We start from the raw sequence: 18,854 nt of genomic DNA, 5'->3' as shown, positions 1-18,854 counted from the left end.
TCACAAACAATTTACTGATTTATTAGCTGAACAAACATATCCATATAATCAATGAAACTGTATGATATATAAAATAATAATTTAAGAAATGTTGGGAATTAGCAGCACCATCCATTATTGAAATAGCAAGAAAAACTTCACACATATTTTATGCAAACACTAGAAGAGGGTAACTACTTGAAGACCTAATAAATGCCACTGTCGGGGATAACTGAGAGGGGCATTTTTTTTTTAGGGAAAGAAGCCTTCTATTCCAAAGATTTAGTGAGTATATCTGATGATTTTTTTTTTTTTTTTTAGAAAAATGCTACTGAAATACGAGATAGTGCATAGTATTTTAATCAGGACAAGGAGACTAAAAGTCAGCTACTTCTCTTCTATGAAAAATTTAGTTCTGAATTATGAAATTAGAAATAAAAAATAATTTTTAAAAGACAATAGTTGTCTCTAAGAAACATTAAGTGGAACACAGATCACTATGAAAATACGTCACTTTCCAGTTTGCTTAATAATTTACTTCAAAAAGTTGTATAGTTTCATCACAAGTGACTTAATAAGCATTTTTAAAAGTTTAAAACCTTTAGCCCTGCTGTTATATTTACTGTGTATCAGAGTACGAGACTGAGTTTGTGTGAAGGATACAAATTTACACACATTTTACAGCAACATATACCCTAACAACTATAAAATTCACATTTATAATACAAGCAAGTACAAGGCCAGGATTAAACTGTTGAATTCCAAAAAGTCAAACCATTTTTATTTTGTCCTGTTTTTAGAAGTTCAACTTCGGCACCATCTTCAAAAGCCTTATATCCTAAATTTGGAAAAAAGCCATTTTTCAGATACAGTTCAGCAAACACAAACAGTTTTTCGGTGCTGGTGAAGTAAAGGATTTCCAATTTTCCTCTGGCCCCTAAGTCTGCGTCGCATGGTAAGTTTAACAGAGTTCTTTCGCTGTGAGGTTGTGGCGAGGCTTGCAGGCTGAGCACTATTACTTCGACTTAAACCATTTCGTTTATGCTTCTTCATAAGAGGGCCAGAATTGGATTCTTCTAATGTCCTTTTAAAATTTGCTGGAGGGGTTCTTTCAACTTCTTGGGCTTTCATTTGACCTGAAGTTGACATCTTTAAATTTTTTGGGTCCATAATGGTGTTTGTTGAATTGGTAGGCACCAGGCCAACTGACAGGCTATTACTCAAAGAATCATGTATCCTTAATGTCAGGGCTTTAGTGCAATTTTCTTCAAGTGGCTCTGGATCTTTTGAGGGTAAGACTGCAGCTTGGACATTCCCTCGAGCTACCTCGGCTGGGACTTCTAAGTAATTCTCTGAGAAGGCATTACTACGAACAAGGGCAGGTACATGGTCCTTAGAGTTCAGCCTTGACCAAGGGTCCTCCTCCATTGACTGAAAAACAAGAAAGTAAACCAAATAAGAAATCACGTATTCTAGAACTCAGCCTGACCCTTGGGAAGATGAAGGTTATCATTAGAATAAATGACAAATTTGGCTTTTTCCTTCTTTCTATAGTCTAATTTCTGAATATTTAGTAGAGTGGAGAATGTAAAGCGCAACATTAAAGCAACTATGCCATAAGGAAACTCACATTGTTGCTTTGCACCCTACTGAGCATGGCTAGGGCTACTCTCCAAAAAATAAGTGAAGATCATGTAGAAACTCTCATATATTGTTTTTTAGAAGCTTCACAGGTGATTCAGATATGTACACTCCTTTTGCTGTACAGCTCTAGATATACATACACTCAGAATATTCTCCCATCTCCAGACAGTTAAGAACATTCTTCCTATCAAACCCAATCTTCCACTATAATACCATATAAAATTGTCTTGCCCTAGCCTGTTTGGCTCAGTGGATAAGAGTGTTGGCCTGTGGACTGAAGGGTCCCAGGTTCGATTCCGGTAAAGGGCATGTACCTTGGTTGCAAGCTCGATCCCTGGCCCTGGTCTGGGCACATGCGGAAGGCAACCAATTGATGTGTCTCTCTCACATCAATGATTCTCTCTCTCTCTGTCTCTCCAATCCCTTCCATTTTCTCTAAAAAATCACTGGAAAAATATCCTCGGGTGAGGGTTTATAAAATCATTTGTTTTATAGTTTCTCAAGAAATTTAAGCATAAATACTATCTCCCCCCTCAAATATGTAACATTCCCCTCAATTGCTCCCTCTCTTCTCAAATAAATTATTAATATACTATGTTCTTGCCCTAGCCGTTTTGGCTCAGTAGAGCGAGCATCGGCCTGTGGACTAAAAGGTCCCGGATTCAATTCTGGTCAAGGAGATGTGGCTCAGTTGCAGACTCGATCCCAACGAGCCAATAATGTAGCTCTCTCACATTATTGTTTCTCTCTCTGTGTCTCTTCCCCTCCCTTCTTCTATCTCTAAAACCAATGGAAAAATATCCTCAAATAAGGATTAATAATAAATAAATAAATAAATAAATATTCTTTTTTCTGGGAAAAGAAATTTTTTTATTGAACATACCTAGGGGATTAATATTTTCTGAAAAGGCCAAGTAAACCCTTTTATAGAATGGTAAGTGAGAACATATTATCTGGTCTTCCTCTGGTATAAAATCCCCAAGGAGTAAACACCTTTCAAAAAAGTGCTATGTTAAAAAACATATCCATAAAAAGAATGTTCCCTTTAATGTTTCTATAATAAAAAAGAAAAGGGAAATTGAAGCCACCTAAAAGCATTTTAATCTAACCATGAACGTGAACATGCTTTACTGAAAAAAAATAAATTTTTTTTTTACTTTAGGTCCAATGGAAACTGAAGATGAGAAACCCATGTTCCTAATTTGGTACTGTCCCAAATAGATTGCTTCTTCTAAGAATACTAGAGGCCTGGCGCACAAATTTGTGCACAGGTGGGGTCCCTCGGTCTGGTGGGCGATCGGGGCCGATAGGGGCTGTCTCACCCAGTCCGGCGGGGGAGGGACTGTGGGAGGTTGGCCAGCCACAGGAGGTTGGCTGTGGGAGCACAATGACCACCAGGGGGCAGCTCCTACATTAAGCGTCTGCCCCCTGGTGGTTAGTCTGTGTCATAGCGACCAGTTGACCAGTCATTTGGTCGACCAGTCGTAATGGTCACTTAGGCTTTTATATATATAGATACTTTTTCTTTTTTAAAAAAATAAAATTATATATATATATATATATTGATTTCAGAGAGGAAGGGAGTGGGAGAGAGAGATAGAAACATCAATGAAGAGAGAATCATCAATCGGCTGCCTCCTGCATGCCCCCCACTGGGGATCGAGCCCGAAACCCGGACATATGCCCTTGACCGGAATTGAACCCGGGACCCTTCAGTCCGCAGACCAACGCTCTGTCCACTGAGCCAAATCAGCTAGGGCAAGATACTTTTTCTTTCTGAGGTCATTGATTCATTTATTTTACACTGCACAGTTAATTGAAAGCTCAATACTTCTTATCTGTTTTAACACTCTAGATAATGGGCAGCAACCTTATTTCAACGTACCAGTATGGAGAAAGGATAACAAGACGGTTTTTGTTCTAGAATAGTATACAAACTGTATATTATATGACTTTCAATAATATCAAAACAAAAGTTGTATGTGAGTTTATCCCTCTGAATTGGGTTGATTCCAATACCTATGCTGGTCACAAGCATGTTCTAGCTGACCACAGAAAACTATATCTAGTGATAAGTAATTATTGACCAAGAGTTCATCCTGCTTAAATTATAGAAAAAGGATTTGCAACAAGACAGGGCAGCAGTGAGTTCTGTAGACAGAAGGCTTCCTACTACCAAATAATCACGTCACTAATTCAGTCACAAGAAAAATGTACTATTCAACACACTTATAGAAATAAAACATATTGCTCTAGTTTGTATAACAATGTCAGATGTTAGATGGTATTCCTTTATAAAAGCAAACAGCAAAAACAATGGGACAATTTCAGAGTTAACACGATTTATAGGAATTTCTGTTGTGCTGTGTCTTTTTAAATTCAGATTATTCCTTCTCTTTTTGTTGGCATTCTGTGGTAATACATTGCATCTGTTAGCACAGGCAACTGCGTCCACTACTTAGACTCAACCCAGATTAATTTTTTTAAAATATTGTTAATATTCTTCAGGGGCCATATCTAACCAACTTTCTATTAGGTGCTGTACACACATTTGGCATTCAGAATAATAAGTACGTATTGGTGCAAAGATGGCTCACTGACAATAAGTTACATGACAAAGATTCATCAGGTTCTTGAGACTAGTTCAAATCCAAAGTCTTATTATATAAGAAATCTGGAAACTGTTTTCAAGTAACACTAACCAAAGAAACTCTGTCTATTAAAACAACTTAAATACTATAGAACTATATACCTTGACTGGTGGTGTAGAACTTGGGGAAGGAGTCCGCAGGCTGGTTTCTTGACTATTATAGGAAGGGCTATCAGTTAGGTTCAGATAGAGCTCATCATCATTGGTGAAATTTCCCTGACTACCCACTCCTGGAGAGATGCAGATTACTATGGCACTGGTATTATCTGCTCGAAGCATGCGCTGCCTCCAGCGGCCTAGTGCTCGATTCACAAGCATTTTGGCACAAGATTGTCCATGCTCACCACCCTATATTTAAAAGAAGGAGACGGAAGTCAACCACTCAAATTTAGTCACCACTACACATGTATCAAATTAAAAATTTGATGTTCAATATGACCTAAATTAAATTTTCAAAATTTCAAACATTATCCATAGATCCTAAAACTATGTCAAAATCATACTATTCTAAATTTTCAAAAAATAATAAAATAAAGCTTATTCTTTGGTTAAATTTCACCTGTATTCTTATCTTTTTGGTAGCAAGAAATGTGGGAAGAAAAGTTACATATAGTTATTAAGAAAAGTTATATAGAAGTTATCTAAAAAGCAAAGTAAACATCAAGTTATTATAGATAAACAATTCACAAATGAAATAAGTATGGCAAAAAACAAAACAAAAAAACAACAACTCATTGTAAAGGGCCAATTTCCTCCTAAAATAAGAGCTTCTGAAAATCAAAGACAATGACCCAAAATAAAATTGTCAAAGAATATGAACAAAATTCAGAGACAAGGAAATATAAATGACCCTTAAACATATATTTTAAAATGGTCGGTCAGTGTCATGCATAAGAGAAAAAAAGCAACACAATAAGTTGTTATGGTATGGATATAAAAACAAATCAACAAAGAGTAAAATTAAAAACTTAAATAACCTCATGTTATGCAAATAAATGTAGTTTGGAAGAAAACTTTCAGCGTCATACATGGATTCAATCATTGCTAAGTTTCAGAGAACAGAAATGAAAATGATGTGCTCCAGAAAATAGGGCTACATGTCTTCAAAAGTACCCCTAGAAATAACTGAACTATGAAAATGAGTGGAAGTGGTTGAAAAGGAAATACATCATGAACTACAAATGGAAAAATATTTTGATGTTATTTCATGTAACCTAATAAAATATATTAACATACTCTAAGTACAAACATATTAATGTATTATAATATACTATAATGTATACTATATGATGTACTATCTTGTTCTTTAAGCATTACATATAAAATATTTACATTATCTATAACATACTATAAGTCATTTGGTTGTCATCTGTATCCCTGAAGTATATATATTCAAACTGGATAAATAACTGGGTTGTGTTTTTTTATCCTTTCCTTGAAAAAAAAAAATAGGGAAACATCTTTACTTGGTGTTGTCTGATCTTAAGCATGTTACAGTATTTCGACACATGGCAAACTGCAAATAACTCTTCTCAGCTGCTTTGTTTAAAACCTTAATTAGCCTGGCCGGTGTTGCTCAGTGGTTGAGTATCAACCTATGGACCAGGAGGTCACAGTTAGATTCCCAGTCAGGGCACATGCCCAGGTTTTGGGCTTGATCCCCAGTAGGGTGCATGTAGGAGGCAGCTGATCAATGATTCTCTCTCGTCATTTATGTTTCTATCTCTCTCTCTTTCTCTCTGAAATCAATAAAACTGTGTTTAAAAATAAATAAATAAAATCTTATTATCTTGCATCCCCAAGATAAGTATCATTTTGTAATGATTTTTTAAATACTGCCTTTGTTTCTCAATTTCTCACATGAAAAAACTTGCACCTCACAAATGACAAAAGGCAGCATTAATTTCTAATTCATGAATCTAACACATTCCCCAGTACATGTTTCATCATTGTCCAAACAGTAGTTCACCGAGAACTCCTTTACCTTTCACTTTTTCAGTATGCCTCTATATTTCCCTCCCAAGCAAAGCTCCATAAAAAAAAAAATCTGTATAAGCCAATTCCCTCAGCTCACTGTTTCAGCTGATTATCTGAGCCCCCCTAATATTGTGTCCTTTTTAATTTTATTTTTTAAATATTTTTTAATTGACTTCAGAGAGAGGAAGGGAGAAGGAGAGAGGTTTTGTTAGGGAGAAGCACTGATGAAAATGTTCTGGGATTAAATAGTGGTGATGGTTACACAAGTGAGAATATACTAACAATCACTAAATTGTATGCTTTAAAAGGGTAAATAAATGTTAGGGTGTGAAATATATCTCGATTTTAAAAAAAGAGAATTGGTGAGGTTTCAAAGGTCATTACGTCGAGGGCTATTCATAATGAAGTCAGTGGTTATGTCTTTTGCTACCTAGGTTTTATATATTTCCTGCCTCGTCCCACTAATGAGCTGCAAAAGCTATGTTTTGCTTACTTCTAAGTCAGGCCAATGCAAATATCTATTTAAGGTAAACAAAAAGCACCAAAACAATGTATACACAATAATATCAAATTACTGAGTCACTTCTCACCATCATGTATTTCTTCTCCTCTTGGTCCTGGCACATTGAGATGGCATCTTGAGGTGGAATCATATTCCAAAGCCCATCACTCCCCAAGATAATATACTTGTGCTTCTGGGGATCAAGAGTGTGAACACTTGTGTCTGGTTCAGGTGACACTACAAATTCACCACTGAAGAAATCATAGCTCCACAAATCACCTGAGAGCAGAAGCAGCAAGAAGTATTATTTCCAAAATAGTAGTATCACATCAACAGATTAAAAGAGAAAATGTACATGTTCATTTCAATAGGTGCAGAAAAGTGTTTGATAACATTCAAAATCCATTCATGGTATTTTAAAAAAGTTTCCTAGCAAAATAGAGATTTAAGGTAACTCCCTTAACCTGACAAAAATATGCCTTCTACCACCACTTCTCCTCCAATATTATTATACTGGAGATCCTTTCCAGCACAGTAAGATAATAAAAATAAATCAGATATATAAATCAGGAAGGAGAAAATAAAACTATCATTATTTGCAAATGGTTTTATTTCTACATGGGAAACAAAAAAAATTAGATAAATTATCAGAATAGATACATTTAGCAAAGTTGTTAAATACAAACCCTATATATAAAAGTCAACTGTAGCCCTGGCCAGTTTTCTCAGTGGTTAGAGCATTGGCCCATGGACCAAAGGGTCACAGATTCGATTCTTGGACAAGGCATGTACCTCGGTTGCAGGTTCGATCCCAGGCCCCGTCGGGGTGTGTGTGGGAAGCAACCAGTCAATGTCTCTCCCCTCCTTCCCCCTCCCTTCTACTCTCTCTCTAAAGATCAATGGAAAAAATATCCTTGGGTAAGGATTTTCTTAAAAAGTCAATTGTGTATTTCTACACAATAGCAAGAAATAGAAAACAAAATTTTAAACAATTCCATTACAACATTGAACCAAATGTAAAGTAGTTAGAAATAAATTTAACAAAAGGTGTGATAGTCTTTTATGGAAAAGACTCTACAATTAGATTCCTTTTAGAAATGGAGAAATAAACTATATTCATAGAAAGGAAGACTTAATATTATAAAAATGTTAATTCTTCCAAAAATAACTTATAAAGTGAACGCACTAGTAATTCAAACCAGAATCCCAACAGAATTTTTAACGTTTTTTAAAATTGATTTTTAGAAAGAGGAAGGAAGAGGGAGAGAGAGAAACATCCATGTGAGATCAAATAAATAAGGATCAGAATTGGGCCTTGAACTAAAATAGGATCATAATGTCATTCCCATACATACTTAAAGGAGGGACCTTGGGCCCTGTGGCAGATATTGTTGGTTACTTGCTCAATGGTCATTTCCCTTTTGTCCTCAGTAGGGACACTGGGGGAACACCAGAGGAGAAAGGCCTTTCTTCTGATTTCAGTATGTTCTCTGCTTACTCCTGTGACACATGGCACCCAGTTGTCTGTGCCCCTAATGAATTTCAGCACCCCACCTCCTCTGTCAGCAGCTTTCCATGGAGAGCTTTCCAGAAACTACTGCCTCACCTACTGGTAATCCATTCTCAAAACTACAACCAAAAAAAAAAAAAAACTACAACCAAAACCCATCTCTTGAAAACACAAATTTAAAATGGATGGGGTGATGGCTGCACAACAATGTAAATGTACTTAATACCACTAAACTGCACAAAATTAAGAAATTACATTTTATGTTATATGTATTTTGCTATAATTTTAAAAACACAAAAATCTAGTTATATATTTCCCACTCCAACTCTGCAATAGTTTACTCTTGTTCTTAAGATATCCAGACTATAAAAATGCATTATTTTCTCATTTTATCCATGCCTCTTATTCCCATATCTCTGTTCCAGCTACCCAGGCCTTCATTAGAGTCCCTTTTATTCACCATACTTCCCGTATCACAGAGCTATTCACAAATTCCGCTCCTATGCCTAGAAAACACTTTCTTCCTCTTTAAAAAAATAAATAAATATATATATACATATATATCTATATCTATCTATCTATCTATCTATCTATCTATCTATTTAATTGATTTCAGAGGGAGGGAGAGATAGAAACATCAATGATGAGAGAGAATCATTGATTGGCTGCCTACTGCAAGCCCTCCACTGGGGACCGAGCCAGCAACCTGGGCATACACCCTGACCTGGAATCGAACCGTGACCTCCTAGTTCATATTCATAGGTTGACACTCAACCACTGAGCAACACTAACAGGGCTCTTCCTCTCTAAATTTCTAGTAATTCTTCAGGCCTCAGCTCAAACATCATTCCTCTGACATATTCAGTTAGGTAAAATACCCCTGTTTTAAATTTTCTTTAGCCCAATATGCAAGCACTTTTTTTCTTTTACAAGCACTTGTCATAATTTTAAGTTCTTTTTGTGATCATTTGATGAATGCTTCTACCCTTCTTTAAACTGTGAGCTTCCATGAGGGCAAAGGCTATGTGCTTGGTAAATACTGCCCTTAATAAAAATCTATAATAGTGTCAACAACTAACTAACTAACTAACTAACTGGCTGACTAACTAACTAACTAAATAAATGGCTCTCGCTGGTTTGGCTTAGTGGATAGAGCATCAGTTTGGGATGGAAGGTCTCTGGGTTCGATTCCAGTCAAGGGCACATGCCCAGGTTGCAGGCTCGAACCCCAGTAGGGGGCATGCAGGAGTCAGCCAATCGATGATTCTCTGTCATCACTGATGTTTTCTCTCTCTCTCTCTCTTTCTCTCTCCCCCTCCCCGTCTCCCTCTCTGAAACCAATAAAAATATATTACAAAAAAAAAGAATAAATGATTTGTGAGACTCATATGCAATTCCATCAGGCAGCCACTAGGAGGCACCTTTGCTTCATTTGTAGTAAATTATGTTCATCATTAGTGCTAAAATGGTACCCATTTTTATAAGTAAAGTTTTCTTCCACAAATAAAAACAGAAAATAGCCATAAATCATAATAATGGTGCTAAATACTATCATTTAATTTAGGCCAATAAGTATTATCATGCAACAAGTTAAAGAAAACTAGAATTTCTTTCTTAAATATATTCCCCAAGTGCCAGAATAAGGACTGAAAAATATAACAAATCATTTTTAGCTTAAATATTCAAATGTAAAGGGAATTGTTATTTTTTAGGAGAAAATGTGATAGAAAGTAAACTCAAGAGAAAAAGAGAAGCCATTTTTTCATAACTAAAACAATTTCATCTCTCCTATACAAGTCTTTTTATATAAAGATTCATTCATTTTCATGAATTTATTTACAAAGTTATATTCAAATGTGTAGGACATTACTATAGCAATTACCATTTACCTCCTACATGAAGTTTTCACTGTTCTAGTAGATCTTTCCTATCGACTGTTATTATTCTTTCCCTTTTTAAAACAGCAGCAGCAAATTCTCTCTTGACCCTATACTTTCTGCTCCAGCTAAAGCCTCATTTCTCTCTTTTCCTTCATAATAAAACAACTAGGAAGAGTGTCTAAATTTGCTATTATCAAATTTTCCTCCTCTTGCTCTTTCTTGAACCAACTCCAATAATGACTAGAGTCTTACTATCCTACCAAAAGATAGCTTGTCAAAATCACCAAGGACCTCCACATTGCTACTAAACCCAATGGTCACTTCTCAGTCTCCCCTTACCTGAACTATCAACAGTATTTGAAATACTGACATATAACAGGTAAAAGTGACATATAACAAAATACCTTCTTGAGCCCGCCAGTGTGGCTCAAGTGGTTGAACATCGACCCATGTACCAAGAGGTCGCCAGTTTGATTCCCAGTCAGGGCATATGCCTGGGTTGCAGGCTCGATCCCCAGTGGGGGCCGTGCAAGAGGCAGCCGACCAATGTTTTTTCTCTCTCTCTCTCTCCCTCCCTCCCTCTCTAAAATCAATAAAAACATGTTTATAAAAAATACCTTCTTGAAACACTTTCTTACTTAACTTTCAGGACATGCTCTCCTGAATTTCCTTCTATTTTACTTGCAGCTCTTTCTCAGTCTTGTTTTGCCTTGTTACTCCTTTCATACCCCCAACTCTTAACAGTGATAGTATCTCAGGGTTCAGTCACTGACTCTTTCCCCATTTCTATCTACATTCAATCTCTTGATGACCTCCTTAAGTCACAGGCCTTTGAACATCATTATCTCTATGCTCTGGCTCCCAATTAATATCTCCAGCCTAAACCTTACCTACGGTCAATTCCATAGCCAGAGCCAACTGGACATCACCATTTAACATCTGTTAAAGTACTGAATCCCTTATAACTGATGGTCCAGTCTTTGCTATATCAGTTAATGGCAACTTCCACCTTTTAAAATGCTCAGTTAAGGGGAAATATCCTAAATCACTCCAATAATTTCAATAAAAAAATTTTTAAAGACCTAAGTAATAAGGTCATTTTCATTTATTGTTCCTTCTGCCTAAATTATCTTGCCCGAGACACCGCCAGATATTAATGCCTCATCTCTTTACTCAAATGTCATCTTTCCAGACTTCTGACAATCCCATTTAAAATTGCACCCTTACCCCCACAACATTTCGTTTTATTTTTCACAGGAGTGGAAGGAAGTGGGAGAGACAGAGAGAAAGAAACACATCCATGTCAGAGACACATCGAATGGTTGCCTCCTGCACATGCCCAGAGGTCCGTGCCCTGACAGGCGCCAGGGATCGAGCCTGCAACCCAGGTATGTGCCCTTGATCAGAATCGAACCTGCGACCCTTCAGTATCAGGCCGATGCTCTATCCACTGAGCCAAACCGACTAGAGTCAATCTATATTCTTTTTATTTATTTTAGTGTATCATCTGTTTCCCCCTTCTAGAAATAGAGTAAATTCTAAATTCTACAGGTCCAGAAATTTTTTACTGTTTTGTTCATTGTGGGATCCCCAGAACCCAGAACAGTACATTTAGACTAGAATGCTAGCAGGCATTTAATAAATATTTGGTGAATGAATGAATAATCATGAAGAAGGGGTAACTGTGTGTTTTTAAAATGTGTGCACAAATTCTTTGATACTCTTTTTTAAAGAGGTAGACCTAATTCCCCTCCACTCAAGGGCGGGCTAGACTTAGTGACACAGTGCTAACAAATAAAATGAGCAAGTGTCACTAATGACACTAGATCATAAAAACACACTGTAGCTGCTACTTCGCTCTCTCAGCAGAGTTATCAGCTTCATAAATTTACACTAATATAATACCTGCCTAATCTACTGTCTACCATCCATATTCCAAAAACTATCAGATGGCCTAATAGTGTCCTTTATAGGATCCAGCCTAGAATCAGGAATAGCATTTACTTGTAACATTTCTTTGGCCTCCTTTAATCTGGATTGAGCCACACTGGCCAGGGCCTTAGCTTAACATTTTTCTATGCTTCCCAGTACTACACTTAGACTGGAATGCTGGTACCTGTCACGATGTGGCCCACATCTGCCTTATTAACTACAACCTTTTGATAATTCCTAGAACATGCTAAGCTCTTTCCTAATTCAGGATCCATGCCTGAATATTCTTAAACAGGATCTTCACAAGAATAGCTTCTTTTCAAAAAATGATGGGGTTCAAGGAGTCTCCTGGTTTGTGAACACATGAAGATTTGGTAAGAGTGGTGCCTGTAGAGGGTATGGAAGCTCTGCGCCCTTTTCCCATATCTTGCCCTATACCAGTGGTCGGCAAACTCATTAGTCAACAGAGCCAAATATCAACAGTACAACGATTGAAATTTCTTTTGAGAGCCAAATTTTTTAAAGTTAAACTATATAGGTAGGTACATTGTTATTAACTTCATTAGGGTACTCCTAAGGCTTAGGAAGAGCCACACTCAAGGGGCCAAAGAGCCGCATGTGGCTCGCGAGCCGCAGTTTGCCGACCACGGCCCTATACCATCTCTTTCATCTGGCTATTCCTCAGTTATATTCCTTCATAATAAACCATGATCTGGTGAGAAAAACAACAAATAAAAAACCCCAAGCTCCTTCTCAGTCATTATATCTCAGCCAAAGTAACACTTCCTAAAGGAACATTTCCATCACACTATCTAAAATAATTGTCCTCTTTTAAATTCTTCCTTATCACAGGACCCTGTTTCTTTCCCTCATTGTATTTTCTAACCTATAATTATTTCATTTACAAGTTACTTCTTTATTGCCTGTCTCTCCAACTACATAGTCTTGCCCCATGAGGGCAGACAGTGTATCTGTTATATCTCACCAAAACCTAACACAATGCCTGGCACCAAGTCAGTATTTAAGTGTCTGTTAGAGAAAAGAGGGAGAGAAGGGAGGAAAGGATGTTTTCTAAGACTAAAAAAAATTTTAGAATAAAAATTAGCACATCCAAGATTAAGACTTTTATATATACAATCTTCTAACTTTCCTTACAAGGTGGGCCAGAAAGCAAGTATTTTTATTTTATCATGGACAATTTACTTTTCTACCTAAAAAAGAGCTTTGAAGCCCTAACTGGTTTGGCTCAGTGGATAGAGCGTCGGCCTGCGGATTGAAGGGTCCCGAGTTCCATTCGGGTCAAGGGCATGTACCTTGGTTGCAGGCACATCACCAGTAGGGGGTGTGCAGGAGGCAGCTGATCGATGTTTCTAACTCTGTCCCTCTCCCTTCCTCTCTGTAAAAAAATCAATAAAATATATTCAAAAACAAAAACAAAAAAAGAGCTTTGAAGACCCTTAAGAGAAATATAAAGGTTTTAAGTAGGAAAGAACATTTAGAAATAAATTTTAAGGGTAACATTAAGCATAGGCATACATGTACTTCCCTAGTATAGATGGGAGTTAGCAAAACACTGAATATGATTCATGATAGAAGAGTACCAGTTGTACCGGTTAATAATACGTATTTTTTTCAATAGATGGAGTAACACGTATGTTGATATATATGCCATTTGATATGTATGCTATTTTGTTGTATTGACAACAAGCTTCAAAACTTCATATGTCAAATTTGCTGAAGGTGTTAACATCATAGATATTTTTACACTTAAAAATGTCAAATTTTGTGCCAAAAAAAGAGCATTTCTGGGAAGTTTTAATTAATTACTTTATTTTGAAGAAAAGTGCTGCTGAAAGTTATCGTATACTTCAGGAAGCTTATGGTGAACATGCTCCATCTCAAGATACTTGTGAACGTGATGATTATAATGTGAAAGACAAAGAATGTCCAGGTCAACCGAAAAAGTTGGAAGACCAACAATTACAAGCATTATTGGAAAAAGATGCATGTCAACCTCAAAAACAACTTGCAGAAAGATTAAACACTGCTCAGCAATTTCCGATCATTCAAGCAATGGGAAAGATTTTAAAGGACGGAAAATGGGTGCCACATCAACTGAATGAAAGACAAACGGAAAACCGAAAAGTCATCAGTAAAATGTTGCTTCAGCCCTAACCGGTTTGGCTCAGTGGATAGAGTGTCGGCCTTCGGAATGAAGGGTCCCAGGTTCGATGCCACTCAAGGGCATGTACCTTGGTTGCGGGCACATCCCCAGTAGGGGGCGTGCAGGAGGCAGCTGATCGATGTTTCTGTCTCATCGATGTTTCTCTTTATCCCTCTCCCTTCCTCTCTGTAAAAAATCAATAAAATATATTTTTTAAAAATGTTGCTTCAACGGCACGAAAGAAAGTCTTTTTTGCATCGAATTGTGACTGGCGATGAAAAGTGGATTTCTTTTGAGAATCCCAAACACACAAAATCAGGGGTTGATCCAGGTCAACTATCAACATCGACTGCAAGACCAAATTGCTTCTGAAAGAAGACAATGCTCTGCGTATGGTGGGATCAGAAAGGTGTGGTGTATTATGAGCTTCTAAAACCAAGTGAAACCGTTAATACTGATCGCTACTGACAACAAATAATCAATTTGAACCACGCTTTGATCGTGAAACGACCAGAATGGGCCAGAAGACACAACAAAGTAATTTTGCTTCATGATAACACACCATCACACACTTCAAAACCAGTTAAAGACACATTAAAAGATCTTGCCTGGGAAGTATTAACCCAACAGCGTATTCACCAGATCTTGCTCCTTCAGATTACCACTTGTTCCAATTGATGGTACACGCACTTTCTGAGCAGCACTTCAAAACGTACGAAGAAGTGGAAAATTGGGTCTCTGAATGGTTTGCCTCAAAACAAGAAAAGTTCTATTGGGACAGTATCCACAAATTACCTGAAAGATGGGGGAAATGTGTAGCTAGGGATGGACATTGAATAAAGCACTTTTGATGTTTCTCTTGAAATTATCGTGTTTTCTTTGATTACAAAATCCAAATTATTAACCAGTACACCTGGTAAATGGCATTGAAATCTATACATTAACCTTCCCCTCACTTAGGTGTTAAAGCATTTAATATAATATCATCATATTTCTACCCCCATTGTGTGCCAAATGAGGATTTAGAATCTTTTTCATTTTGCTACCATATATTATAGAATAGCCAATATGATTTCACCAAATGTAAGCTGTACTTACCAAGTGCTCTTGCTACTGCCAAAAAAGGAATCTGGTCAATAACTGTGCTCCTTCTAACAGGTCCATTATGAGTGAGCCGAGGTCGTTTCCAAACTACACGATTCACCCCAGACTTGTTCATCACACTAAAAAACAGAGTTCACATAAATACTCTATATAATTAAAACATAACAACTAAGGTGGCTCTATATGTTAAATCACAAATAAAATCAGATTATATTATCACAAAATAATGACTTGTCTGTTTCAGATACAAAGATGCATAAGCCAAAGTTCCTGTTCAGAAAGGAAAAATAAAGTAGGGTAGGTTAAGAAGAGGAGAATCTGAAGATTACTAAAGCAGAATGGACTGGTAGTAATGGGAAGAAAAATGAGTAGCTATCATAAAAAAAAAGGGGGGGGGGCCAAGATAACTTGATAACTAAAAAAAAAATGAATGGGAGGAAGAAGAGGATATAAATGAGAGGAATTAAATAGTGATAAAAGAAATTACAAAGAAAAGGTTATATAGTTTTTGAGGGATTTGAGGGTACTCAGAAATTAATTTTTAATATTTTTATTTAAGGAATTAATAGTAAATACCTCAATAGAAATATCTATGTAGTTAGATATTTCTATAATCAGAAGTGTAAGATTAGACTTTGGAAACAGATCTGTAAAAATGTAGATTTCAGAGTTACAGAATAAGAAAAACCATCCTAGAAATTTGGCATAGGAGCAACAGAAATCTGTAACTAGTAACTCTAGGAGTTAGGATACTTTAGGTTGCCTAAAACATGGAAATAAGTCTTGGAACAAAAAATGTTATTGAAAACAATAGAGATGGGAAAATAAACCAATAGAGATGGTTTCTCTACCCTGTGCCTATATTATTGAATTGGGAAGCTGACCCTTAAATCAATTTAATCATAATCTGCCTGAATTTTTAAAAAAATAAATAGAGGACAAATGTTCGTCTGGAAGGCTAGAAAAGTTGGGGTGTGGAATGGCAAAGAGTATTTCCAAGAAACAATATTAGGTCCATTTGACAGACACATGCTAATCATAATGATTCATTCCCAAGGCTGTCAAAGACAGATGACTTGTTATTTTTCTCACTAATAAGTACTATAACATTCTGACATATGAGTCTCTTATTAGTTTACTATGTTGGCTTTGAGTAGCCTGACTCTTATTTCCCTAAACTTGATGAGCACTGAAACTAAACTGGCTTCAAGGTATGGAAAACTGAAGACAGGACAAATAATGGACATCACCTCCAAATAAATGTCACTATGAAATGCCTGCTGTACACCTCAGCAGCAGCCATCTGGTTATCCTCTATGGTTTTTACATCTCTGTTCTAACTTCAAAGGGATAAAAATACTAGCGAGAGAAGAAATAAATGGGAAAAAAGTCCTAAGAGAAGTAAAATAAAGGCATAAACCTTACAAATGAGAAAAGAACAATCTTCCTCTGACCAAAAAGAAAATAAAACAAACAAACAAACAAAAAACACCCATGAAATACAGAAGGAGAACCTCAATCTTCTTTCTAAAGTAGAAAACAAACTCATCTGATAAGAACAAACCAGGAGATTTCAGCAGCTGTATCATGTAACTTCCTGCAATTATGGAAATGTTTACCCTGCACTGCCCAAATACAGTAGTCACAAGCTATGTGTACCTACTGAGCACTGCAAATGTGAAACTGAATTAATTCTATTTAATTTTGATTAATTTATACTTGAATTTAAACAGCCATATGTAGCTCGTGGCTACTATACCAGGCAGCACAGGGAAGGAATGAAGCAAGTACAGAATAATCAAAAAACAATGTTAATGTTAATATAGAAGAGAAATCCAAGAGAGTTGCTAATTTACTATCCCTTTTTAGTTTAATTCACAATTCTGAAAGCAAGATTGTTCTAGGTCCTAACAAAAGTAAGAAAGAATATCAAAGGCAGTCATTTTATTATTTTATGCTTTCTTTAATGCTGAGCCTCAAAAGCAAATCCGAAGGGAAAAAAAAAAAACACCTTAAAAAGATAAAAAAAAATTAAAAAGCAAATCAGAGAATAAATACTAAATCTATCATTCAGAAAAATCTATGAAACATGAGAATTTCAGGAAAAGAGATACCTACATTCTGTCTCCCTAACACCTTAAGCCCTACTGGAATTTCCTAAACCTGCTCCCTAAAAATAAGACTTAATACTTAAGTAATTATAGTAGCTACCAATTGCTTCCAATATAACTATACTAGCAGCTCTCTTAACACTTAATATTAAAAAATATTATGGTCTCTATATTTCTGAGGAAGAAAAGACAAAATAATGGTACTGATTAAAATAAAGTTTTAAATTTGGAATAAAAAAAAACAAAGCAATGTTAGAAGGAATGCTGCTTTTATTGCACTCCTCACCATTACCCTGTACCATCGAAAGACAGTATTATACAAAGTGTCATACAGACTGACCTTCCACTCAAATGTTAAATTTTTAACATTTGGTATATTTCTATCCTATTCTTATTTCTCAGCATAGTTGAGATTACACTATATCATTTTATATGCTGCTTATTCTGTTACCTATAGGCATTCTATTATTAAAAATACCTCATATACATGAGAATTCATTAGAATACTCTCTTTACCTTTAATTATGCTTAAAATTTTTATAATAAAAGCATAGACATACACAAAAGAACAGCCTGATATGCAGGGAGCTGACTGACAGCAACAGAAGGCTGGAAAAACAGAGCACTGGCCAGTTGCCTAGGGTGAGACAGAGGGAAAGGAGGAAATGACTTATAATAAAACAGTTCAATTTATGCAAAAAGACACCTGCTTCCAAATAGCAAAGAGCATCTGTCCAATTATCCAGATGGTATTTTAAGAGATAAGACAAAAAAACATAAACTGTAAAAAAAACTTATGACAATCAAAGAAAATGTAATTTAACAGTTCATATAGCAAGATAAAGAAATAGGCAAGAAAAATGTATTTTAAAAATTAATGAGAAGGGATTAGGCCTACCCATGTTACAAACTATAATAAAGCCTCAATTTAAAAAGTAAGCCTGGCTGGCATGGCTCAGTGGTTGAGCGTCCACCTATGAACCAGGAGGTCACAGTTCAATTCCCAGTCAGGGCACATGCCCGGGTTGCAGGCACGATCCTGTGTGGGGCATGCAGGAGGTAGCAGATCAATGATTCTCTCTCATCATTGATATTTCTATCTATTTTTAAAAAAAAATAGAAAGCCCAGAAAAAACCCAAATACATACATGAATTCAATTTGCAATTGCAAAGCCCACTTTGCATGACTACCAGCAGTATTATACAAAGTGTCATACAGATGACCTTCACACTCAAAGGATCAAATATATTATAGCATGAAACCAGGCTCATTTAATTTTGTGGGATACAGAACAGGAAACAATATGAGAGCAGGCAGCTTGTATCATGTTGTTTTCAGCAATGAGCCTTACAGAAATCCAGGAGCCATTCTGTAGCCTCCCACCCTCAAGTGAGTTTCAT

At 36.2% G+C, this 18,854-nt stretch overlaps 1 protein-coding gene across 1 annotated transcript in view; it reads right to left on the bottom strand.

Annotated features, from left to right (window-relative positions):
• The window catches only part of PPM1D (protein phosphatase, Mg2+/Mn2+ dependent, 1D), a gene marked incomplete at its 5' end in the record, with an annotated part of 33,755 nt that continues 14,901 nt past the window's right edge, over positions 1 to 18,854 (bottom strand). The window contains 4 exons of the mRNA XM_005858698.2: positions 1 to 1,410; positions 4,376 to 4,621; positions 6,841 to 7,031; positions 15,337 to 15,461. Of these exons, the coding sequence (XP_005858760.1) occupies positions 853 to 1,410; positions 4,376 to 4,621; positions 6,841 to 7,031; positions 15,337 to 15,461 (1,120 nt within the window). The remainder of the gene's footprint in view (positions 1,411 to 4,375; positions 4,622 to 6,840; positions 7,032 to 15,336; positions 15,462 to 18,854) is intronic.

Source organism: Myotis brandtii, unplaced genomic scaffold (assembly GCF_000412655.1).
Source record: "Myotis brandtii unplaced genomic scaffold, ASM41265v1 scaffold120, whole genome shotgun sequence".
In the NCBI taxonomy this organism is placed as follows: domain Eukaryota; kingdom Metazoa; phylum Chordata; class Mammalia; order Chiroptera; family Vespertilionidae; genus Myotis; species Myotis brandtii.
The sequence above is the reverse complement of the archived record's forward strand: the minus strand, read 5'-3'. Positions and strand labels throughout refer to the sequence as shown.